The 26,614-nt window shown below is 40.6% G+C and overlaps 1 protein-coding gene and 1 long non-coding RNA gene across 2 annotated transcripts in view; one reads left to right on the forward strand and one right to left on the reverse strand.

Annotated features, from left to right (window-relative positions):
* The window catches only part of BMERB1 (bMERB domain containing 1), a 54,576-nt gene that overhangs the window by 22,017 nt on the left and 5,945 nt on the right, over positions 1-26,614 (reverse strand). The window contains exon 2 of the mRNA XM_068908125.1: positions 4,851-4,974. Within this exon, the coding sequence (XP_068764226.1) occupies positions 4,851-4,974 (124 nt within the window). The remainder of the gene's footprint in view (positions 1-4,850; positions 4,975-26,614) is intronic.
* LOC138061045 (uncharacterized) lies at positions 199-26,014 on the forward strand. Its single transcript, XR_011134647.1, has 3 exons — positions 199-342; positions 23,455-23,551; positions 25,894-26,014. It is a non-coding gene; the product is annotated as an uncharacterized lncRNA (long non-coding RNA).

Here is a 26,614-nt window from a genome sequence, read left to right on the forward strand (position 1 = left end):
CGAGGGCTCGGCCCCACAGGCCCGGCCGCCATTTTGTGCAGTCGCGGAGTGCCTCTCGCGCTCCCCCGCTCGCTGTCGTGGGGGGGCACCTCTGGAAGGACCCCGCTCCCCCCCCCGAGCTTTAATAATAAGCTGTGTTCCTTATTAAAGGAATTGTTACTGCCCTTTCCCTGATTTGAGCAGCATCATGAACCTGCAGGCGGGTGAGGTCTCTGATGGGGTGACTGATTCCAGCCTCGTGCCAGTGACTGCTGCTGACCTGGTGCCTGACTCTGTTTCTAAAGGTGGAAACCTTCTTCCTGAGGGGACGAGTTTTCCTGTTGGTGGCCCAGAGCGAAGACCGTAAGTAAATTTTATATATGCAGTACAGCACGAAACAACTTGCTTATTTACAAAGTGACTGTGGCAAAGAGGTGAACGCTAAAGCAAAGGAGGGGGAAAATTCAAAATCTAAAACAACAAGTTTGAATATTTTGGTAACTCAATACTTGATCACAAAAAGGTAGGTGAAATCTGTTCAAATATAATTGAAAATTTTCCCCGCTTTAATTTTGAAAACTGAAAATCTGGCTCTGTTAACAAATAGTTATGTTTGATGGACACCAGCGAACGGCTTGGACACAAAAGAGCCCGCATGGATTCACACCCATATACACTGCTGTATGGGTTTTGAAGACTACTCAGTAACTATTAAATCCTTTTATTTCTGAGCTAAGTCTCATTGCCTGCTTCTCTTCCTCAGATGCATTAGGACTTGCTCTCAAATAATAATGATGACTAAGTATCTGGCTTTTATTTCTTCACCATCCCACTCTTTCTTTCACCCCTTCGGGGTGACTCTTCTAAAGCTTCTAGTGATGATGGACCGTTAGTGAAGATTTTATTTAGATACCAAAGTGTTACCAACTGTGAATACTGTAATGTAACATTTGTGTAGTGACGAAGGAACAATGTATTTCATTTTATCCCTTTTCTGGCCTACTGACTTCATTAGTCATTAGTGTTTTTTTGTTCAGTGGGGGAAGGGAGCTGGCCCTCATAGCATTATACCAACTAAAATAAGGCCGTGGGACCTTAACTTTGAATGCAAGCAACGCTGTCTGTATGTCTTGCTAGAGATTCCTTCACTGCAGTTCAAGTTTGCTTGAAGAGAAAAAGAGCTGAGAAAATTTGAGAGAAATACATGCTATACAGATCACAACTGAGAAACTGCCTGAAGGACTGTTACATTATCAATGATCTCACATGTCAGCAGGAAACTTTTTTGCTGGTTCACACACAAGAGGAGTGAGAAAACGCAAACCAAGTCCAGGCCTGCTGAGCAGCCAGACCTTACTAGTTATTTTTGTACTGGCTACTATGCTAACCTGGAGGAGTTTTCTTTGCCAAATGTCCTTATTTTTTGGCTACTGCATTTACTTGGGCAAAATGTTGACATAACAGTTAAAGACAACACATGCTGTTACAGAGCTGTTTCAAACCTCAGTGATAGTGAGTTTTATTATTGTCCCATCTCAATCTTATTTGTGCACCTTCTTTAAGGAAAGCAGTGATTTCAGTTTTTCCATGGATTAAACCAGCACAGCTCTGACAGGGGTAGAGCTTGTTCTGATTTCCGTCAGCAGCAGGTCTGGCTTGGATGTTTTGATTTCTCATTCTTGAGCGTGAACATTGTAAAAATATAGTAAAGCTGACAGGCTGTATGCCTCTAGCGGGAGGGAGCCACTGACACCATTAGGGCTGGTGACACACTCAGAGTACAAGCCCTCCAGCTTATTTTCTTTATTTTTTTTTTAAGCATAGCTGCAATATCACTGATGCCCTGTCCTAGCTTTAGGATCTGACCATATTTGAATACAAAAAATTAGTAATATAGACAGACAGTGAGAAGAGTGGACCATTATTTAAAGAAAAAGTAGCTAGAGATGTTGTAATCTGTGTCTGGATGTGTAAGCAATATGGAATTAGTTCATCATTTTGTTCATGCTTTTACAAGAACTAAAAAAACCCACAGTTTAAATCAAGAAAATTTCTACTCTGGTGCTAACATCATGAGAGGGAAAAAGGGAATACAAGCATGCCTCACACTTTTGCTCCATTACTGTATGCATGTTTCATTCCTTTGATATCATAGAATGAAAGGCTAAAGCAGCTACAGAACTAAAGAGAAATCTGGTTTTCATCAAAGCTAGTGCTGGAAAGTCAGTGGTCTGAGCATAGGTGTAGTACTGCTAGATAGCAGCTACATTGTCAAAGTCGAGTCAGCCTTAAACCTTTCTGAGGCAGTTCAGGTTCATGTAATTGGTTGTATAGGTCATTCATAGGCAACTCTAATTCTGGCAGGAGAAAGCAATCACTAAAATGCATAGCCCACATGCAGACTTCTGGTCTTGGGATACTGGCAATCCTCTACCTCAGAAAACAACTGGAAGAAATAAATATGGCCACATATAAAATCTTCCACGCTATGTCTACGAATGACTTATATAAGTAAGTTTATTAGTTAAACAGGTATGAAACTGAGGTAACTGTGAGTTGTGCTTTTAATCTCAGCAAGAGGTTAACATTTGGCACTTGATTAAAAGACAAATGCAACCAAGCCCCTCTGATGGATAGTGTAAACTATCCAGAATGAAAGGCAGTAAAGAACAGCTGTAATTATAGCATTTGGGGATCACTATCAACGTCCTTCTCACTTGTCAGGAATAAAATGTAAAAACATTTTTTAAATGAGACAAAGTCAAATAGACAGTTTTTTGGACTTTTAAAGGCTATTAAGGTAAGTGCTTTCTAATTCTGGAGGCCTTTGTGTGAGAGAGGCTGCTTTCTCTTTCCAATTTGATGAGGCAGCATGAAGAATATGCCTGTTGTAAATCAACTCAGAAAGATAGGGTGCCCACATGGGGCTTTAAAAGTCATGATCAATGATTTTTGGGTTGCAAGGAGAGTGCCAGTGCAAAGGCTGAAGCTGGCTCACTATTTCACTCAGTAGTATCAACAAAATGAATTTTACTGCCTCAAGGATTAGCAAGCAGAGTCAGGATATTTTGCCACAGAGAAGGGAGCAGCTGAGCTAGTAAGCTGCATGAATATCCCAGGAAAAATGGTCTTGCCAGCCTGTGGCTGCTGAAGGAGTTGGAGGGCTTGTAGCTGCAGCAGAGGCCTCAGCACCTCTTGCTGAAGGCGGCAGCAGCAGCAACTAGCTTGGCTTTCCACAGGCAAACAAAGCAGTGGGGCCATCTCTGGCTGTTTTTGCCTTTGTCATCTGCCTATTTTGCTTATACCAGGAGCCAGCCTGAGTAGAAACTTCGATACGGGTGCTCAGAAGGGCTTTCCTCACTCAGCCTGCTCTTGGCGAGCGCGTGTGTTTGGATGGTGGCTAATGAAGGAGGAGCACTGTGCGCAGTACGAATGTTAGGTATATTCCCTTTTCCATAACCAGGCTCCTCTGTGCTCCGTTCCTTAGTGCCTTGCGAGGCAGGCTGTGATGAGTGTGAGCATGGGGGAAATGAAAAGAACAGACTGGATACAAGAAGAAACAGAGCAAGTGAAAAGCGTGCAAAAGCATGATGCAAGCAGATGTCTGCCATGGCTTTCATTCACTCGGACAGTCTATTTTTGTCTCTGTGCTTTGTTTGATATAGAAAATGTCAAGGGAAGTGAGGCTTTTTTCCTGATTAAGTCTACATACAAGCCAATAGCCAAGTAGCTATTTGATTACCAAGAGCAGGTAGGACAAAACCATTCATGTTTACTTTATTTGTAGCACTCCATTATTATTAAAGGTCAGCATAACTGCTGCCAGACCTTATTTCCAAAGGTCTGTAAGCAGTGACTGCACATACTCTGGGCTGAAGTCTTCTGTAGTAATATGCATAGATAGATGTCTGTGCTGTTTGAGGGTGAGGCTTGCAACTTTTGGCAATACAAGTAAGTCAGAGCACTGAAACGAACACCCAGGAGTAAGAGTTAAAGTACCAGTGCTGTCTCTGTGTTTCCAAAGGAGAAGGAAGCAAAGAGTTTTTCAGGCAGAGTAAGCTACTGTTGCTTCATTAAAGCCAGTGGTCTGGGTTCATCAGGGTTTAGACCTACTGAGCTGCTTAGCCTGTCAGCAAAGGTGTTAGTTTCTGACCTCAGGTACTCATAGACAGGTGGGACTTCAGAATATTGTATTCCCTCCTAATAAGCCTTAACCTTCTAAATTCAGCAATTTAGGAATACAAACTCTGTTGACTTCACCATGATAACTGGATTCATTAACCTTCAGTGAGGCACCTATGCCTGACCTCTTTGGTGGTTTTGAAAATCTCTCTTGTAGTAATGCTATTTAATTTGATGCATCAGAATGTGTTTTGTGCTTATAAGCTAATAGCTTCCATTTAATAAATGTCAGATCTTGCCTGCTATTAGTCCAGAACACAGTGTGATCTCTTGTGACACAAACGTCTAAGATCACTAATGAAGTAAGGGATAAAGCCCGAAATAGGGGATTTAAAGCTTCCACAGTCTAACCTATCTGTTGATACTTTCTTCAGACAAATAGTCTTCCCACAAAGGATTGAGCTCGGGTATAAAAAGATGCTCGGCAGACAGATACTTTGCTAAAGTTTCCTTTTGTAAGTAATAGATTCCTTTTACATCTTCTGCATATGATGCTGAATAAAAAATGTAATTTCCCTTGCAACCTCAGAAATCGTTTCCCAGTGGCATTTTGCAAGCATTCACCTGACTGGGATGCTCTTTATCTTTCTTCTTTTTAAAATGTCAAGCAGATAAAAGTCTTCTAAATAGCATGCTTTCCTATTTTGATTAATTTTGCATAGCATTTTCCCAGAAGAATTGATACTTACATAAACCTGAGTTCTGATTCTCTTCTGACTAAGACTTCCCGAAGTCTCTGGATCTTTGCCATCTCTAGCTCAATTTCCTCAGGCATCATTGTTGTTTCAGCCATTGAAATGATGTTGAGTTGACCTGCGTGTAAAGGAAAAGAGAAAATGAATGAAGCTAGTCAAACTGTCTTAACAGGGCTTTTTACGAATGTAAATTTAATCACGGTGCTATCTGACCATAGGGTAATTAATGCAAGTAGTGGAGAATATTCTAGCTGAATGTTACATTGACGGGTTTCTTTATTGTTTTGCTCATTACTTTCAATGTTTTCTAGCCATTTTAAAATAAAAGAATCCTTAAGATGACGTGACGTTCATTTCAGTTAGTCAGAATCTATCGTATCTGTCAGGAATCCGAACATTGAGTAACCCAGTGCATAACTATAGCTACTGTTCCTTAATTTGTATCAATATAAACTTTGACAGAATAGCCATAGAACTGCTACAAAACTCACCCAAAACAGCTGTTTGGTACTCTGAAGAGTCCTGTCTTGGCCCAAGTGCAGATGAGGGTTTCCTATCTTTATTTTTTATTACTCTTCATGGCATTCCACCATGACAGCATGACCAACAGCAACAGCCCAGACCCACTAGAGAAGAGTCAAAGATGTGGCTAGAAACGATGCAGGGCCTAATCCTTTGAGGGGCTGAGTGTTTCTCATTAGGGCATTAAAATTAATTGAAGAGACAAACACCATTTTATAGTGATTACTTGGCAACTGGTAGCGCCAGGGTTCTTTTATGATTATTTCTCTAAAATTGACGTGTTACCTCTTCCGCTCTAGAGAGAAATAGGGCTACCAGCTCATAGAAGGTAGGAGGAACCAATTTATAGAAGGTGGATATGGGAAGGACCAACTTTATTCCAAGGTGTCATCATACTTGGCCTTCATTTCAGCCAAGGTTTCCACAGAGACCAATGAGCTGAGTGCCTCCATGTTTTGGCACTCGAATACAGCCATACTGCTGAAAGCAGGCCTGCTTCGGCTGTATTCATTTGGAAAAGGAAAACAGAGAGGTCAAAATGTACTGGCCAGGACTGTGTAGAAGACAGGAAACAAAAAGCACCAGAAAAAAAGCTGTTCAGTTAGTATTGAGGAGACAAATTCTGAAGTCCCTTATGAAAGACTAGGCACAAGCAGCTGAGAATTTCTGACAGAAACTTGGAATAGGAATGAAACCCCAAACTCCCAACAAACACAGCCCCTATGTGAGCTTAGTTCACAGAGATCTGTTCTCCCAAAACGGAAGCAAATTAAAGAAATATTAGAGGATGTACAGAAAATAAATTTGGCCATAATCTTAAAAAAAAAAGGGAAAAAAAGAGTCATCCTGTTTAGCATTTTCTGCTATTTCTGGCTTTAGTTTTTAATGAAAGAAGTGGGAAAATATTAAAAAACATTAAACGTTTAAAAGAACAGTTTCATGAGCAAAAAGTAGCACAGATTTGGAAGTATCTTTCATTTGAGAATAGCTATTTATCAGTGGTTTTTTTTAAATCAGATTGCAAAACTGATTGATAAAGTAAGACTACCTTGTGTATCTGAACACACAGCTGCTGCTTCTGTAGAAGATGGATTTTCCTATGAGAAATCATTGTATTAGTTGTAGTATAGGTAGTTGGGATATAGCCTGGGTGTCCTAAGAAGTGTTGTTTCAGTTCTGTTGTCTCTATGGCTAGCTCCACGGTGAAGCTCGTGAGTCTTTTGAAAAACCTAGCCATTAACTTAGATGTTGAAATAGAAGCTAAAATCCTTGGAAATGCTATATCCAGGAGGGCTCATCCCTAATGAAAATGCCATAGGGATTATATCCAACCCGAACACACACTCTTCTGCATTTGGGAGTGAGAAACCATAGTGAAGTCTTGAACTTAGTAGCAGAGTACTTTACATGTTGTGATACTGCTAACACAGGGACAGAATTATAATACAATAGTCACTGGAAGTTACATCAGACATCAGTCAAAAGAAACTAGAACGAAGATTCAGTTAGTATAATTTTGCCTCTTGTAGCTTTTTGGTGGCTGTGGAGCTGTTTTAACTGCTTGAGGCAAAATTGGCTTTGATGCAAATTTATTTTCCAAATATATTAAGCAGGAGACGTTATTCTGATGCTACCATGAATTAAAGCCAATAATACTAGTAATTACAAAGATAAGGCATGAATACATATCTGTGTATATACTTTTTTACACATATACACATACACATTTTAAAATTAGATCTCAAGAGCTCAGAAAATAGAAAAAAATTTCTAGCTATCTTCCACTCTGCAACTCTAGCCGTAAATGCCCCAGTGTTACTCTGTGGACCAGCTCAGCTATCATATTGTGATTTCAGCAGTTCAGGAGGGGAATCATGAACAAGCCTTATACCCTGAGTACAGGTTTACAGTCAACACAAGAATTATTGCGGCAAGTAGTAATCTAGCCTGACCTCTTGCAGAACATCCAAACATTCTCCTTCACAGCCCACTCAACATGTGTTTGAACCACAGAAAATATTTTAGAAAGCTATCCAAATTTATGCAATGATTTCAAAAGAATCAAAAAATGTAAGCAAAGCACCACAGGGTTGAAACTGGAAGGAAATTAATACAGAAAGCATAAGATTTTAGTTCCCAATTCATCTGCAACCGTGGAGATGCAACTAGAGCAATAAAGAGGTATAAGAAACAGTTTAGTTTATCTCCGTAGTAGTATGTGTGCTGTGACCATGTTGTAAGGCGATCTCCTCACGGCGATCTCAAACTGGAAGGAGGATTGGGAAGAGCTGGATTAAGGCATCTTTGAGAGGAAGAACCAGACAGGGGCAGCTGACACGGGGAGAAATTTGGAGGTGAGGACATAGAGAACTGAGTATGGGGTTACTGCGGTGTTAGAAGAGATTAAGAGGCAACTCTAGATGAGCAGGCATGGTCTCCCAAGGAAAAGGGACTGAAGGATATAGTCCATACTTCATGCATGTTCACTTGTACACTGTTAAGGAATTAAATAATTTTGCAATGAATTTCCAGCTTTTCTAAACCTCCCTTCCTAACATGTAAGACTGAATAAGCTCCTTTAACAGCTCCCAATTGCCATTATATAGGTGAGTCCTTAGGTCACATAAACTCAAAGCAGTTGCAGTATGCCACCCACTATAGCCACTCTTTTCTCTGAAGAGTATGCATCTTTAAAGCAAGCTACGACAGAAAGGGCACAGCTGTAACACAGTATATCCTGGAAATTCTGACTTAGCAGAGCACATGTAGGAGGACACTCGGGAAATAGGAGCCCCTGAGGAAGCCACAGGTCAGGATTCCAACCTCAGATCTTCACCACTGTGTTCCTTTCAGATAAGCAACCTGTTTGTGTCCGAATTTCTCTTCTAATATGGTGGTTAACCATTCAGTCTACCTGGCAGCAGCATCTTGAACGATAATTAATTATCGTTCATAAAATGCTTTGAGCTCCCAGGATGTAAAACGCTCAGGAAAGAAAAACATGTTAACATTATTAAGCCTTTGAGTAAAGCTCTAGCTCTGTCCCAGTGATGAATGACAGTTTTATTGCTTTGAGACATGGATTCTAAACAGCTTCACACACACATCTCTTGCCTTTTCATAACAGAAAGAAGAAAGACTTCATTTTATTTAAAGCAAATGTGAAATGCTACTGCAATTGCATGTGTGCACGAGGGCAAACATGCATTAGTCAACTAACAGTCAATTATTTTTTAGCATATATTGTTATTACAGAAACCAAAGCTCCGTCTCTGGTAATGAGCCAACATTTTTAAAGCAAACGTGCAGACAACACTGAGATTAGTCATAGCTAGTGACAGGGCAAAACTATTTTGTCTGCTTTACAATCACCAGCATAATTTTCAGTGACAAAGAAATAAGTAAAATATTATTACTGTATGCACAAAAAGATATTAACATGATAATAATTAGTATATAGAAATAAAATTATCAGTTAAACTGGGTATCACATTTCCCCCTCACTGTGGCAGCCATAAATGGAACATTTGCTAGTAAGTACCAAGAAAACTTTAAAAGAAGACTAAAGCGATGGAATGAGAAATGGGAGAATGCACTGCACCTGGTGTCAGTAGCTTCAGACAAATCGGTAAGAAAAGGTATGAGGCAAAAGTAATTATCAGCAAAAATCCTCATGCAGTCAAGCCATGGCTGCTGCACGCTCTTGAAAGGATTCCCATTCAGATCGGTCGCATGCCATTTCTTACAATTGCTGGATTACCAGACATCAGCCAGTAACAGCCCTGCTACTCAGCCCACCCAAAGTACAGTGCTTCAGATGAAAATTTTAAGTCACTGCTGTTGTACACTGGATTTAAACTGAGCAGTTTGAGGCCTATTTCCACACCCTTAGATTATCCAATAATAAGATAATCCCGGTTAAAGTATACTAAGGCTAAATTTTGTTTCAAATTTGGGTCAGCACTTTTGGGGCTTTCTCAAGAATTGAGTCAAATTCTTAAACTGATCCTTTTCACAGTGCAGCAAATACACTCTTAATGCTGCTTCAGGTGCCAAAACCAGGACTTTCAAGATCACTCTCAGTTGATGAACCAAAGCAGAAGTAAGCAGGAGGCACAGGTTACAGACAGATGAAAACAGAACCAGATGGTGCAACTTAAAAACAACATACTTGGTGGAAATTGCAATAGTTGCATGATGCAGAAAAACTGATACCATGAAGAATATTCCAGATAAAAAATGTGCATGTGAAAGAATCAGATGGTTCATTTAGTTACTCACTCGCTTGCCCCCATGAGGCATAAACAAGTAGCCTTGTAGCCAGGCACTGCACACCTTTTACTGGTCTCTGAAATGCATTCAGAGGCTCTAATACAATGGTTTGGGTTTTTTTTTCTCTTTGTTTTAACCTGTCCAGAGCAAAATGGGGTGGCAAATAATTAACATATGCAGAGAAAAATATATCTAATTGCTTATTCCCAATCTAGCCTGCTGCAGCATTCTGTTACGAATCCTAACAATGATTAAAGTTGGCACGTCTGTGGAATGGTATTTATTTGATGTTTTATGCTGGAATTACCATAAAAATATAGCTAATAGCTAAACACAATTCAAACAGCTGCAGTATATTTTGTTTCTGGCTTCCCTAAGAGGCAGGCAATGTTGTGTAATCTAAAACAGGGGCACTGGGGAAAGGAGGAAAGTGGCACAGGACAGCAGTAGTGTGGAAGGGACCTGATTGTCAGGGCCCTGAGCGCATCTCCCCATTCCTGGTGGTTTGGCTGCCTGGGCTCAGGGCTGGTTTAGACAGGGTGGAGTCTGGCCTTGAGAAGCCTCAGCAGAGGCTCCCTGGCCCTTTGCTCAGGAGCAGATTTCAATCCAAGACTCTCACTGTCGGTCACCTGCCTAGGGCCTGGACTTGCTCCCACATGACCTTGGACCTGCCTTGTCAGTAGGGACTTGTCTGGAGATTGGGACTGTGGCTGACCCTGGTTATTGTCACCAGATCTGCTCTGCTCACCTTGCTCTGGTAGCTTGGGACTACACCCTTGTTGGAGAGGACACTGCCCCTGCCCGCCTCACTGTGACTCGTGTCACTGGGCTCACCTTCCCTTTGGAGTAGCCTGTCCTTGCTGCACTCAGCACTGATCCTCCACCTTTGCTCATCAGTGGAAATACTCATCATGACTGCAGCAAACCTTGGACAAAGGCTCACATCACCAGGGTTTCTCACTGCCTACTTTTGATGATTTCTGGAGAATTTCCAAAGGCATCTGCATATATAAATACAGACTGTGGCAACCTGTACCAGATCGCTGCACATCTGTCTCAGAGAGCAGCACACATCCATATCACCCGCTGCTGAGTGCATTACATAAACGTTGTTTCGCCTTCTCTCCTTCCATGAACGTTATGAGTATTGCTATAATGCCCGTGAGTCCCAATGCCTCTGAGATATAGGCCCCGCTGGTCCAGCCCTGTACACACATCCCAGGAATCAGTCCCCATCCTGCAGAGTACAGTCCATACTTCATTTCAGTGCTTTAGTCTAGAAAAGGCTTCACTCTCCTCATCTCCGTCAAGGCAGTCTCTTCCTTCTGCTTGTCAATTGGTCCTCCTGTTGAATCTCTTGCACTGAAGATAAGACTAGTGAGAACAGCCAATTTAGAAAAGTTGTAATAACGCTGCTGGCTGTATCAGGCCTTAGTAACCAGCTAATAGACTACATCAGGGCAACAGGAGCGCACATACCTGATCAGTTTTAACACTGGGAAAAATATAATCTCTAAAGATGCCAGTAGTGTGCAGAGGCTGCTACTGGAGGAGCAAAAGACTAATGCTCTACTGCCATTCTCTGTGCTAATGTGTTCTCACAGTCACTTTACTTCCACTGCATGAATAGCACCAAACACAAGAGGTGATAACCCAGAGTTAAATTTTGTTTCTGGCAGGAAGCCAAAGATTTTTAGTTCTCTGCTTTGTTCTTAACGATGATCAAAGGGAACCCTGTCTGCGCAAAGGGCCTAGTTTCCTATCAGAGTGCATGGGGATCCAGACGAGCCTTGCAGGTCTGGAGCTGCTGAATTCCCCGCCTGCAGAGCCAGAAAGCCCTGAAAGCAGAAGTTTCAACTGCAGTGCAGCTCCCAGGTGCACAGGAGGTAATCTTGGCACCCTGAAATACTGGCTTAACCTAGGGCATCAGATCTGCCAGTATCTCTGCCAGGCAGCAGGGCACCTAGAAGTTCCTAATGCTGGTTTTTCACATGCTCCATGTCTCAGGGCAGAATTCTGGGCTGGTTGATTCTCCTTCCAGCTTGGCTTCGCAACAGGCAGCTGTGAAAGCTGGCAGCCCTAGGGAACCTCCTCGGCAAGAGAGAGCCAGAAACGCATACTGACAACTGATTAAATGCCAGGATCTCAGGGATGTCACAGTCACCACATATCCCTGCTTCTGAACAGTCATTTGGGGAAGGAGAAAAAGAAGAAGATGGAGGAACTTCTCATTTGTGGGGAACGGGGGTGCATCTATGTTTCCTATAAAAATGAAATACTGAGTACTGGCCAACTCAGCTCTCCAGTGCACTGCTTCAGGGTCAATCCATTCAGCAACTCCTCATTCAGGAGATCAGAAATATTGAAGTCTATAGAGAAAGCCTGTATTACAACCTGTAGAGACACATGAGATCTCTCTGAGAGAATCAAAATGAATTATCACACACTTAAACTTGCCATTTGTGGGAGGAAAGGAAATCTTGCTTTCACAGTAATGGTTAGAATCCGTAGGAAAAGCACTGCAATAGCATCAGCTGCAGTGAAAAAATTGTGATTTTGCAACTAGAGAGAATAATAAATAATCACTATTGCCCCTTAGGATGATAGCTGCTTTTGCTTATGGAAACAGATTTTTTTTTGTAATCAACATGAAAATCTTGTGATTGTGGACATGTTAACAGCACTAGTAAAGACAAAGAAAGGCATGAGCAATTTAAAAAGACATATTTATGATACACTAAAAATTTACCAATGTTGGAAGGTTTTGTTTTGAAATTTTGTTGAATTAAATACCAGAACTTTTGGAAGAAGTCATATGTGGATAATACGATTAGTTCTTTTGCTCTGTTCATCTGCCTCGTCTCATTCAGCGTTTGACCACCTCTCAGTCTTGTCTGGTATTAAACATTGAATGTCAGAGCTAATCTGTTTCCTTAATATAAAGAATTATTCCTTCCTGTTCTCTAATAACAGGCTACTATGACTTCTAATAAGTATGTACAGTTTTATGCACAGCTTGAATCTGTTACAATTTATATGTATTTGAGCCATCTTTGAATACTCTGATCAGCATTCATTAAGCATGTAAATAACTCTAAAATAATAAACAAACCAAAACCAGGGTTTCCTTCTGTGCAGCAATCTTAGCAGTAAAGCCCTACACCATATAAAGTCTGTAAGGAAAAGAGCAGCTGGGTTCAAGGAGCTAGGAAAGCGTGAATTCATCTTGTGAAGACAATTAGCTCTGCAGATCCCTGCTCCTAATCCAAGGCTCACTGAAGTCAATGGGAGTCTTTCCCTTCAGCCTATTTTTTTTTTCTTTTTTCACATGTCTCATCTTTAACTTGTCCTCCCAGGCATGCAGCTATTTTTTGCCTTTGAAGGAAAAGAATAAGCTTGAAAGTCTTGGAAGTTCAGACTTGGCTTTTCAGAAATCTGTCAGTATTCTGTGTCTAAAACTGACTAGCAAACTGATGGATTGTGTGAAGCTGGGATGTGATATGCTAGCACTTGGTAAGCAGTGAGAGAAAAATGAATCGCAGAAAAAAGCAAAATGGCAGGACAAAACTGGCATTCATCTTTTTGTTCAATTCAACAGAAATTTGAAGAAACTTTAAACCAGCAAGTGGTGACCAGAAAAACTATTGCTAAAAGCCACAAGAGATCATTCTTCCTGCCATATTATCTCCTTCCAAGACATATTAAATTCATCTGATATGACTGGAGATGGCTCTGTTCAAACAGAGTTTATTGTGGTCTGAGCAAAATAGCACAATTATAAAATTTGGATTTATTTTGTACAGACCATTAATGCCTACTTTTTAAATCATCATGGTTAGATTTACAGTCTAATCATATATAACCTGAGATTTCCACTGCAAAATAATGTCTCGCTCACAGTCTAGAATATGACCCAATTTTAAAATTAGATAAGCAGAGAAAATAAAAAAAACACTGTGTGCAAATGCCCACTGCACTTCCAGAATCACTGCCCTCTCTGTTCCATATCTAAGAGCTTCTTGTAGAAAAAGATTCTCTTTGAATTGCTTATCTGGCACTTTCTTATACTTATCTTAAATCTTTGCCCTTTTATTTTTTCATTATTTACCTTTGCAAAAAGCCTGTTTGGCAGCAGTCTATTCTTTTCCATTTCAGGCTTTCGTATACTGTGGTCTCACTGAGATTTCTCTTGAAATATAAATGCCAGATTCACAGTGTTGAATATTAACTCCTTCCTCTAACTCTCAAAGTCCTTTTGGTTTCTATGGTATCATACTCAAAGTCTTGCACAAGATTACTCCTTTCAAGTCTGATGTAAGAAAGTGCCTGTACCTGCTCAGTGCCCAAATGAGATTCTTTGCTGCTTTGCATCTTCTACGCTGCAGTTTTTCAGAGATCATTGTAGTACTGCAGTGAAGAAAGGCTAGTTTAAAATCTGAATCTGAAATAGATCCTGCTTTGAGTTTTCTAGTTTAACTTCATACTTCCAAACAGAAATACACATGCATGCAGTAAAAGTGATTGCTAATTAAGGATTGTCTTCAATATTTTGCTGACTGGAGGTTTTATGGTTAAATGATGGTTCCAACTTACTATTTTAGGGGCCATTTTTGCCCTTGTTCCATATATAAAGATATGTGTCAACACACTTCCGTAAAAATAAGATCTATAAAGATTTTTGTCTCTTGAAAAAATATCAATTAAATTGTCTTGTTTGTTACCCTGAGAAATTTATAAGTAGCAATTATTCTTGGCTTCGTGTTCTGTCAATTTACGACAGTTCCAATTTCCTAAGTGGGTAATTAGGCAACCCTTTAATGTTACAGTTCCCCCAGGAAAAAAAATCTCCCTCATTAAGAACTTCTGCCTTGGCCATAGAAGACTTAATTCCAGCTTGTAACGATAGCCTGAAAAACCAGCACATTTCTCAGTAGCTGTTCATCCTTCTCCGATGATGAAGCCGCAGCCTGGTACGGAGATGCCACCTGCAATGCTTGCTACCATTCGCACCCCTTGGTTCAGGCCAGCCCTTGCCACCTGGTGCACTGCGGAGGATTTTGCCCCAGCTCTTCTCCATTGAGCAGCATTGGTACTGCAGCACGTAGCTGGCATTTGAAAAGTTTATTTACAGACAGGAAGCCTAGAGTTATATTTTACCTTTAGAATCTGCAGCACAAGGTAGGTTCTGTTTCCAAACTGAGAGTTACAGAAAAATGGTTTGCCTGTGTGTCTGATAAACTGAGAATCCAGCTTTAGAAAGGATCCTTTTTCTACTGAGCCTACGGTCCCCCATGTCCTTTTCTACGAGCTCCTCAGAATTGGAGTAAACCTGGGTTTCTGGCCTAGATCATCAGGTGGTATAAACTAACAGCTCCGTTCGGTATCACTGATACTTGCTCAGTGGAAGGAATTAGCTTTTTGGGGTGCAGTGTCCTCTGCAGCCAGACTTTGCTCACCCAAAGATTCCAGACTCTTTCTCCATATACAAAGTCATAAGGATCCATCCTGTCAAATGATTAAACGATCACTTCCAGATAATGCACCATTTCTGCTTTCATCTTCTTCCGCCTGGATCTAAAGGGTTTTGCTTATGCAGGGAATTGACTCAGTACAATAGGACAATTTGCTAATTATCTGTAACTAGAATTGTTTCTTTCTAGCTGTAAATCTGTATATGATTCGGTGCTGTTTTGTAGCACCATCATGATGGTTTGTATGTAGTTTTTCTACCACAGAGACTCTGTCTGTTTTTATATCATGTCTTGATTAGATCTTATGTCATGTCTATATCATATCTTGTATCACGATCATGTCTTATATCATGTGTATACCATGTCTTTGATCTGTGATTCACAATGCCCTGGATATTCCCCTAAACAGTCAATTTTAGGGGGAGGGAGAGGACTTTTCCTCAGTAGTACTTCCTCAGGCAGCAGTATAAAAGCTAATATAAAATATACGTATAGTTCAGAAAACAGAATTTCAGCACCCACAGCAAAAAAGGCCTAAGGAGTCAGAACTTTATATTTAATATAAACTAAATATTTATTTGAAAACATAAGACAATCTCCTACGAAAGTCTTCCCATAAACAATCAAATAACAGCCCCAGGCCTGATTTGATAGTCCCTCACTAATAAGTCAAAAACACAGATTTTTTAATGTTAATGAAATTTGCAGGAAGAGCTTCTGATGTAAATAAATTCAAGGACAAGCATTTCTAGTAACATAAATTACCCTAATGCCACTCAAAGACCGAGTTCTGAAAACCCTTAGGGGCTTTGACCTTCCAATTATAAGGTTCAACCTTGCTGCTTTGAAGCTGCTTCCAAGACTCCGTCTAGGCAATCTGCATGCCCCAGCCAGTTTCCATCATGGTCAGTGATAACGAGCTAGTGCACATCTCTTTGGCCTGCTAGAGGGCAAATGCATAAAAATGAGGAAAACAAAATCACGAAAACAGCAAGGGGACCTTGGAATTAATGTCTTTTTATGAAATCTTTTTTAAACTCAACTCAATTAAGAAACCCCAGAGACATTATTCATGGATTCACTTGTGATTCTCCACTCAAATGAAGCAGAATCTTCTGTTTTAATACAAATTGCATCTCTGAGTTGAAACAGTCTTCAAATATCCAGTTTCCGTATTTGGCAGGTTGGCCTGCTTAACATCATCTCAGGGCAGTTCCTGTCACTCATCAGACTTTTAAAATCTACCAACACAGAGTGTCTTTGCTGGTGTCTCAGAGGTATCGACAGAGTGCAAACAGGACTTGCTCATATACAGGAGAGTTTTTTTCAGAGCAGTTACAGCGCACTGGAAGGGCATCATCATCTCTGTGACCATGGGCCATAAACTCCATTCAAGACCAGTATAGTCCATTTGAAAAATAACCAACCGGGGGTTCATCCAGCCATTCCTGTTGCATACAAAGAAGGATTAAGTGGTTTTGACTGGGATTTAAAGAAGAGCTGGCCATATAATGAAGTCTGCAGAGAACTATGACAGATTTAACAGAGAACGATAACTGAATTGTGCAAGAAGATTTCCCAGACCTTCTACTGTTATTTCCAATTCTAAATGAACTCGTTTGTTGGGTATCAGCACCACATTCCTTGCTGCCAGATGCTCTGAGAACAGGTTTTTTCACACGTTTGGCTGGTAACTTTAGATGAGCTGTGAAAGCAATTTCCCCCAGACCACATTACATGTCAGTCTGAACCTAAGTAACCTAATTTGTCATGCTGTAGCTGAAATAACGGAGGGCCATTTTTCTTCCCCTTTCTAGGAGATGTACCAGGGTATTTTTCATATCAGCAGTTCTCCTACTGACCTAACCTGAGGGAAGGGAGCCTTCAATATCCCCGTAGCCGTAAAACCAAAGGTTCCTCCTGATATTCTGCTCTTCCATTTTCTCTCTCTTCTCTCTTTCTCCCTACCCACAGGTAAATAAATACATACATACATGTAGGGTCTCTGCAGATGAGCCAAACTGGCTGATGTGGCATGGTGTTGTTTCAGCACTCAAAGTAACTGCTGCTTGCAGAGACCCCAGCAATTTAGCTCATTTGTTTGTGAATAACAAGTCATTACTAGTAGTGGCTAGCCTGCCTCAGCCTGCCACCCACGAGCTTTGTCAGGAAGGACAAGCAGCTTTGGTGTAGGGGGTGGTTTCCAACCAGCTCCAGACTCTGACAGAGGCATCAGCTGAGGGCTTTGGGCCCCGTGTGCTCTGTGCTCCCTCCTTGCTCAGAAGGTGTGCAGTAAATTACGGGAGAACAGGGACAGAGTAACGGGGAAGGCCAATTCTCCAGCCTTCCCCACCTGCCTGTTTGGGGAAGAAATACATCCCTAATTACCTCTGCTTACTTGTAAGCAGCTTAGACCCAAGATTTGAGCAGCTTTGGGATGGAAAGGGAGCCTCTTACTTTCTTGAACAAACAGCTGCTCCTTAACACAGCCACAGCCATAACACAACACAGCCTTGTGAAGAGAAGTCAGATTAAAACACTACCTGTTTTTCCAAGACCTCCTTCTGAAGAAAGTTGGCTTCTCATATGAAGAGTCCCCTAACTTTGCACAAAATAGTTATATCACCACACAGAGCTCATTTCTGCAAAACAGGGAGAATTCTCTTTCATTTCCTGGTGTGAGACGACAAGGTCACACGTTACCTTGGTACCAAGAAGTCCTCTGGGCAGCATTTGAAATAGGACACACTGCCAGGCTGAGTATATAATTAAGAAATCTTCTCTAAGGCAGACACTCTACAATATAACACAGACTTATTACATGGGAATCTTAACATTCAGCTATTCATAATGTTCTTCTTAGAGTATGAAAGATTTTTTCTAACGCTGTCACCTTGTACCATCTAGGCAGCTGGGAATCCCATGCCAACATACCTTCGTTACAGAACGGTTTCAACAGAAGTTTGAGTACCATACATTCACTAGGTTATCAGGGCACTAACTGTGTGAATGTATGTTTTAATATAAGAGAACGTTATGAGGAAAAAGCATTGGAAAATTGGTCTGTTTTCAGAGAAACTTGTCCAAATTATTAAGCCACACTTTTAGGTAGGAAAAGGCTTTGGATAGCCAAAGATTTTTTAAAAGATAATTCTGCTGAGGGGGTAGAAAGCAGATGAATTGTTTAGAGGAACTAGAGGATATCTAAAGGCATTAATCCTTCCTAGATTAAGTCATAGTAGGATGGCAAGTCCTTAGATAAGAGTAAAATGTTTGTGAACTGTTTTCAAAAACACTTTTTCACCAAAAAAGTTCCAACTACTAACATAAAGTAGTCTTAGGAAGGCTCTTCTGTCACAGTAGACAAGTGATCACAATGTCCTGAAAGAGAGAGGGTCCAAAGCCTGCGGAAAGGGAACAGGAGAGACTCACAGAGCATTGAGGCCGGGCTCCGTCCTGCTCTGGGACGACCGTGTGGTTTGAGGATGGGGAAGAGCGTAGACTCTGAGGTGCTGCACTCCAACACACAGACAGAAGACAAAGACCTTACTGATGGCTCAAAGCTATCACATAGTCTTTAGTCACATTTCACATTTAAAAAAAAAAATGTTTCCAAAGCAAATTTCCCAGTATTGTATTGCATCTGGTACTGACCTTCCCCTGCTGTCATGTCTGCACATGAACAACTTCCAAATGAAGTTTATAAGTAGAGTGTTAACCAATTATTGATTTGAACAGCAATGGCATACCCTTGAAATAGTTTCGTCTAGCTATAAATGATTAGAACTTCCTCCTTCTGTGTTTCTTAAGAGTGAAAATTCCATATATGAATGAAACATAAGCTCAAGAAGAGCCGGAAACAGGCTTGGCACTCACTAAAATATTGGGATGCCAGCAGCATGAAATCTGTTGTTTTTTAAAAATGATTTAAGCTACATTGCAATCTTCCTTTTTTTCTTCCTCTTTCCCCTCAGGTAATCTTCCTATCCTATTCTTTGGCTTTACAGTCAGATTTTCCTATTTTATTAGACGTTTATGTCTCCCCTGTTGCTGTATAAAAACTTCTAACAACAAACAGAAAAAAAAAAGACTCTATTCAGAAAGTGCTATCAGATAGACTGAACAGACAAAGCATGGTCACTATAATCTGTTTCAGACCACTGTTCATGTATGTTGCTATTAGTAGCTTAATAATAGATCTTACAGAAGTTTGATTTAAGTAAATTCTACACCATTAAATAATGAATTTACCTTGTTTGCAATTTTACGTTCAGTGTGTGTGTGTATATATATGCGTGTGTATATATATATATATATATATGTAATATATATATGTATATACACACACACACACACACATATATTCTCATCTTTGAAAGGGAATTTGCTTGTAAAAAAGAATATCTATCTTTTAATTATTTCCTCAGGAGTCAGTATGCAAGGTAATCACCTTGAAGAATAAGTAGTTTGGTGATGAGCCTCACTCTCACTGATCTTTCCAGTTAGGAAAAAATACAGCTCACGATGACCATCTCCCATGCTGCCTCTTCTTTACTTGACTCACCAGCAAACACCCGTTTTATACTAGCTGGCATCTGATAATGCCCTGGGTATCTAGAAATGGATGAGAATTCTGATAATCTGTTCCAGCAGATCTGAAATGGTATCTAGCTGGGAAATTCTTCCTTTCTATCACAACAGAATAGGGAAGCCTGGGGGAATAATCAAAGGGATATTCTGTGAGGAAGGGTTCCGTTTCCTGCTCCTTGTATATCTTGCTCCTGGGAAGGACCGTGGATGGCCACCTTGTTATAAACATGCAGTAAAGGGGAAAAATATAATTTAACTTCTAAGAAACAATGCCTCTTCTCTCTTGTGCAGAATGAATGAAAGTGTGCTACATGAACAATGTTTTCTTTGGTTAAAAAGACCTATGTATGTCTAGGACCCACAGAAGAGGACAGGTTTTTTTATGTTTACAACACATTGGTGTAATGTATTCCCAGAGTTGAAAGAGTTACACTAGATTTGCTGTGTTTTGACTAGCCACACAATTTTAAAACAATTATATGATTTTCTTCAGGAATTTTATATCCAGTCTGTTCTACATAAAAAGTAAACGCAATAGAATTTCTGATCAATTACTGAGGAAAAAATCCGCATCAGCAATTATGAAATCAGTGCAACAAAATACATTAGGAGGATGCTTTAAAGAGTGCTTTGCCTGGCTATGATTCCTGCTGAAAGAGCTCTCATATGTGTTCTCTACTTTTGGCTGGGATTTATCCCAGTTTAAGCACCCTTGCGTTATGCCTCCACTGAACAGACACACTTTGGATTACTCAAGCTCCGAGTATTTTACGCTCCTCTGTCCAGTCCTCAAGTCACTGCAGTTTGCATAGCAGGAGTGCTGTGGTTTGAGTCATGTTGTTTCCTTTGAATGAACCTACGTAGGAAACGAGGCAAAGAAAACTGCAGGAAGGAGAGGAGGCATTAACGAGAGTTGGGGAATTAAGCCCACTCTTTCATTGTAGCGCATCATGTCTGTGTATTAAGGGCAAGAGTTTAATGCAGTGGAAAATGATGCTGCAGCCAGTACCAGAGCTCTAGCAATCACCTTCATCTGAATCTCATAGTTGTCTAGAAAAATAATTCCATAAAACGTAGCTAAGCTTTGGATTTGATCTTAACATTCCTCTCTTCCCCCAGTTGTAGTCCTGGCCTCACTGTTGTCTCCATCTTTATCTCTTTATGAATGCACAAATAAAAGGGACCACGTAGGTCACTGATTCCTTTTTCCAAAAATCACAGGCAATAAGTGGGTAGCCCACAAGGATCAAAGATCACAAAACACTTTCCAAGGTCCTGTAAATAGTTTAAAGAGCAAAGCTGCAATTAATGCAACACAGAAGAAGAGCAGGAGAGATCGGGGCATTACCAACCCCCTACATTCTATCATAGATAGACAAGATTCAGTGAACTCCCATAGAAGTCCTCCCTAAGAAGTGGATCATGGTCCAGACTGCCGAAGGCAAAAGATCCCAGTGGTCCTTGCCAATCTGACCTGGAGGATAATTCTCTCCTGGTCCCAATCCTTAGTATCAGTTTATTTCTCAGCATATGAATAGAACACTCAGCCAGGTACCTCAGTGCCTCTCATACCGCTTCAAATACCAGCTCCTTAATCCCTTCTCTAGTGGCTTCCAGGATCTCACAGAGGCAGAAAAAAAAATCCAGAAATCAAACTGAATCAGTTACTTGTCTCTAGAGGCCAGATTCATGAGAACAAGGGCTATGTTTCCTCGTATCTCTTTGATTATCTTAAAGCTAGCACAGAAGAGACAAATGTTCCTAGTACCTAAAGTACCTCGTTCCCGGTATCTGTTCTTTAATGCCTTTATACCTGGGTGAGGGGTCAACTTCTTAAAATAATATTCTGTTTTTCAAAATAAATCCATGTGAGATGCAAACCTGCTTTACATTCAAATAAATCATGATGCTGACAATGTAGCTGCCACTGGTTTTTGCATATCCCTTTCACTTTTTCCCATCATTTAATGAATTGAAAATATGACCTTGTGCACTTTAAACAGCAATTCGTCCTTCAGAGAATGGAGAGAATATCCAGCTATACGCAACCTAGTGGGAAAGTTTGCTAAGCGTATTTGATCTGATAGCTGTTCCCTATGAGAAAGTGGATCCAAAACGAGACATGAACAATGAGGGAAAAATCAGCTTTGAAGGTCTGACCTAATAGCCCTCATCGTCAGTTTTCTTCAGTGGTGCTGAGTTAGACCTTTATCTGCAAGAAGCTATTTTAATCTAGCTCAGGAAGACGGCCAGGAGTCAGGAAGTCTCAGGAAAGGGTTTTCTGTGCCCAATCCTGCCACAGTCCCTGCATGAGATTCAGCACTATCAGAAGGCTGTAAATAGAAACTAGTATAGTTAGTTACTGTGGTTGGTATCTCCCCTAATGCGGAGCTCCCACTGAAACCAATGCAGAGTCTCATCTAGGATAGTGTGGATTTAGGAGCAAGAGCAGGTTAAAGCCACGTTCCAAGGAAAGTAACTTATGCTCCATACTTACACGATGGAGGATTAAAAGGGAACATTAAGAAAGGCAAATTACTTCTTCATTTACTTCTGTCGTTTTGCTCAGTGGTCAAAGGAAACAGCCTGTGGCTTTCCATTTGATTACTCACTAGAGTCATTTTCTGATCCTGTAACACTAGCACAAAGCATCAGCATTTAAGTTTCGAATATTGTAACAGCGTCAGCTACAGCTAATGTTCAGTTTTTAAAAGCTTATTTAGATATTTTAAAAAGACATTTTCTATCTGCATTAATTTCTTTTCTTTCAGGAAAAAAAAAATCACCAAAATGTTCAGTCTTAGAAAATCTTGCAAAACCCCTTTAGGAATATATCATTTTATGTAAGACCTCCTACTGGCATCAATTGATAAACAGCAGCATATGTAGCAAGGGAAAAAAATATCAAATAGCCACTGACATTTTTAAATTTCAAGTCTTCACAATATTCTCCTTTGTTTGAAATTATCCAATCGCATACCAGAAAGCTTGTTTATCTCTCTCTGTTTGTCCTCTGTGACGTGGTTCTCTAATAACACAGTTGTCTAACAGGGCTCTAAACATCTTCCCAGCAGCTGGTGGATAATTTTAGGCAATCTTAAAACCATTGGATAAATACTACAGACATCCAAGTCCAATCCAGTAAAGGCCAAAGTGATACTGCTGTGGAGAACTGCTTCAGAAACTACAGAAATTGGTTCGTGTAACAGATTCTCACTCCAGCAAGTAATTAAATATTGAGAAGTTCCTTCTCAGAAGCCAAGAAAAAAAGGAGTTTCATGTTCCATAGGCAAAAAGATTAGTGATTTCTCCAGGGATGAGTGCTGCTACTCCTTAGCCCACTGGCATACAATGGGTACAGCCCGGCAGGCAGCAAAGGGGGAGGCCAGGCAGTGAAGAATCTATAGGGTCTTGCTCGCCAAAGTTTAGGGGCACACAGTGCTTCCAGGGAGCCCTAGGCAAAAGCTGAGCCCTTCCTTAAACACAGAATTAGCAGCACAGAGCCAAAACTAGCTGGTTCTTCCTCAGCGTATACCCAGGAGCAACAGCGCGAGGCCCCATTTATTCGCATCATGTAAAATAACGATGATCACAGCTGGCACATAAATCTGTTTGCACTTGCCTTTCATCTGAGGATGTGGAGTCATTCTCTACCAACCTCTGTTTTCACTGAGTTAATTGCTTTGACATACTTTATTTTGATTCAGTCTTCTTTAAATATGCTAATACATTCTTCCTCACAGCTAGCACTGGGCTGATGGGCAGTGGAGCAGCGCTGAGCAGGTCTCAGAGGCGAGGAAATGAAGGCAGTGCAGCAGAGTCCTGAACTCTACCACCGAGGTGAGTGGATCACTGCCTGTCGCCTTCTCCTTGTATGAGAAATTACTATTAGAGAGAAATTTGGTAATTGCAATACATATCAAGGCAGAGACAAACAGACTGTGATTTTGCTGGCTTTCAAAACTCCATGGCTGTGCCTATGCCATCTCATCCCACATACTCTGTCTTTGCTACAAACAAGTATCAGGCTGAAGGAAAATGTCTCAGTCTTTTTTCCTAGAGCCTGTCCAACAGCAGTTACTTCAGCAGTAACTCTGCAGTGCTTGCCCAGCAAGAGGCAATGGGTGGGAGGCTAAACGCACAGGACAGCCCAACACAGTTCCCTAGGTTCCCTCATGATATTGTTACAGCCCCAAATTCCCTCCCAAAGAGTTTTCCAAAGAGAGTGTGAACAGGACTCCAGGAGACGTAGGCACAGAGCCCACTTTTTCTTTCACTGAAATCAGTGAGAACGTTTCCACTGATGTCAATGAAATTTGGACTGTGTTTTGTAACTAAGAAAGTGTCAGTTACGCATCTTTGTCATTTCACAGGGAGGTCAGTTCACTGTCTTGCTCATTTGGCTTCTATAGCATTATTCCAAAATCAACTTTGGCCACACGTAAAGGGCATAAATGGTAGAATTGACTGTTGATTCCTCTTCTGGCTTTGGAGTTCTTTTCTCCAAGAGGAACATGGAACATATCCATTAAGTCACCTTGTGATGAGAAGCTTTTGTTCCAATTTTATCTATCTACATATATATATATATATATTTTTTAAAATATACATATAAAATATATATATATATATATATATGTATGTATAAAAATAAAAGGTCTCTGTCAAACAATTTGAAATCACTAATTAATAAAGGGCTGGGGAAGGGGCAGGGCTTCAGGGCAATAAAAAGATCCTTAAACACTGCTGCTGTTCTTACAATAACACCTTACCTCTTGCATGTTGGTAGCGTTTGCATTCACTAGAATTATGCAATAAGCCACCTGTCTCATTGAAATCATTTATCCTCATTCAATAACAAAATCCTCTTGGAATGATTTTCTCAAACATTTTGCCCTGACACGTACTGACAAAATTTTGATAATTAATGTTTCGTTTCTGATCCTGAAGGGCAACTAACATAATTATCCAAGGGTGCTCCTACTGATTCTTCATACAGTTTGCCCTCCAAGTAGGCATTTTTCGTCTTTGAATTGTGAATGCATTTATACTATACCCTCTATGTAGTTAGAGAGCAGAACATGTCTCCTAGAAATGAATTGGCATTATTTACTTGATTCTCTAGGAATATTTTACCAGGATTTTCACTAAAATGAAATGTATCCCTCTACAGAGGAAAAGTGCTTTGGGATTCAGGATTACAGGGTGCTGAGTTTCAACTTTCACAGTGCTCAGTAACTTTAAGAAAACTCTAAACTTCATGCATGATACACAGTACTTTGCAGTGAGAGCTTGATCCTGAATGCATGTTTTTAATCCTGTTTTATAAAGCACCTTTATCTTGAGACAGAGACATACATACACATTCTCACAAGTTGTTTCTCTGATAAAAATAAGCTATACGACGAAGGGATCAGTTATGAAACATAAAATTACAAAGACTGAGTCTATAATCCCACAGGCTAGCAGTAGCAGGAATGATGTGGGTAGTTCAAAGTGCCCTGCTTTCCAGGTCTAATGCATTTTTTTTCTGTAAAATACCTTTAAAAATATGAAAATTAGTGAGCAGCAGTTCCAAATATGACACTTGAGCCTCATCTATAACATATCCAACAGTGATTGGTTGGCCCTGGTTTGAATATAAGCACTGAGTTACATTTTAAATGTTTATTTCCTCACTGTACACAGAGTTGGGCACAGAGATTTGGAAGTCATTAACCCTCTGATTTATGAATATCTCAGCAGAGAGAAATGTCTTTGCCAACACATGCAAATAGATGTGCAGCAATAAGATCTTGATTACTGCCCATAATAACCAACATGTTTTTTGCCAGGTAGCCCTGATAGTATCCAGCAGCCAGACTCCTCCTGCCCAGGCCCTTTGGCTTTGATCAGGCTGGGGTGGTAACGCTTGCCATACTTCTCATTTGTCTACGTTTTGTAGAATAAGTTGGGCCTTGTAAGATAGGTTGGTTCATGAGAACAGCAAGTATTAGGTTCAGAACCATGGGCCAAATTAGGGAATAAATTTGCTGCACTTTTTGGTGAGAAGCCTACGAGACACATAGGCCACAGCTAGACAGAAAAGAGGAGGAAGGGCAAAACTCATGAAATGTGATAGGGAGATGATGGAGGTGAGGGCTGATCAGTGACCCATTGACTGATTTTATTTCCGTCACCAGATAGGAACGTATCTCCCTACGGAGATCTGTGCTACAGCGCTCTGCAGACTGGAAGACCAAAATGAAGCAGCGCCTGAAAGCAGCTGCTCTAATTGTCACCAGTCCTTCAGTTATTGGCCAATATTCCAGCAGGAAGGTACTCAGCAGCACTGAAATATTTCCAGTTCTCCCTTTTCCTTCTTCGTCTATCTCAGCAGCTGCCCGGAGCACCCAGCTGTGGGAGGAGGAATTGGAGACAATGTGGAGATATTAGAAACTGGATTAGTCTCACTCTGTAAATCATTCTCCTGGCTTTCTATGAAGAAAAACAAAACTGAAATACACCCTTCCCTTGTGACCCACAGGTTGCGCAGGGATGACCTAGTGGAGGTTATTGTGGTAGATTCTGTATTTAAGAAATATTTTCTAGAAGGAGAAGGATCAGGGCCTGGTACAAATAAAAGCAGATATGCAAAAAAAAAGTCAGAAAAATTAGTTTCTAATGCCGGCCAAAACCACCAGTGATCTGTAGAAACACTAAGCTGTGTAACAGAATTTTAGACTATCTGAGTGCCACTGAGGCAGGTGAGTTTTGCTATTGACTTGAGGAAAAAGGCTCTGTCCTTTTCAGAAAGGGTACCAGTTTTCAGTGTGCAAGGGGGTAGAGTTTTGTCTTGGTTTCACAGATGAGACGAAAAGCTGCCTTTCCTCTTGAACTACCATATATGTTAACATTAACAAT

Source organism: Struthio camelus, chromosome 15, assembly GCF_040807025.1.
Source record: "Struthio camelus isolate bStrCam1 chromosome 15, bStrCam1.hap1, whole genome shotgun sequence".
NCBI lineage: Eukaryota > Metazoa > Chordata > Aves > Struthioniformes > Struthionidae > Struthio > Struthio camelus.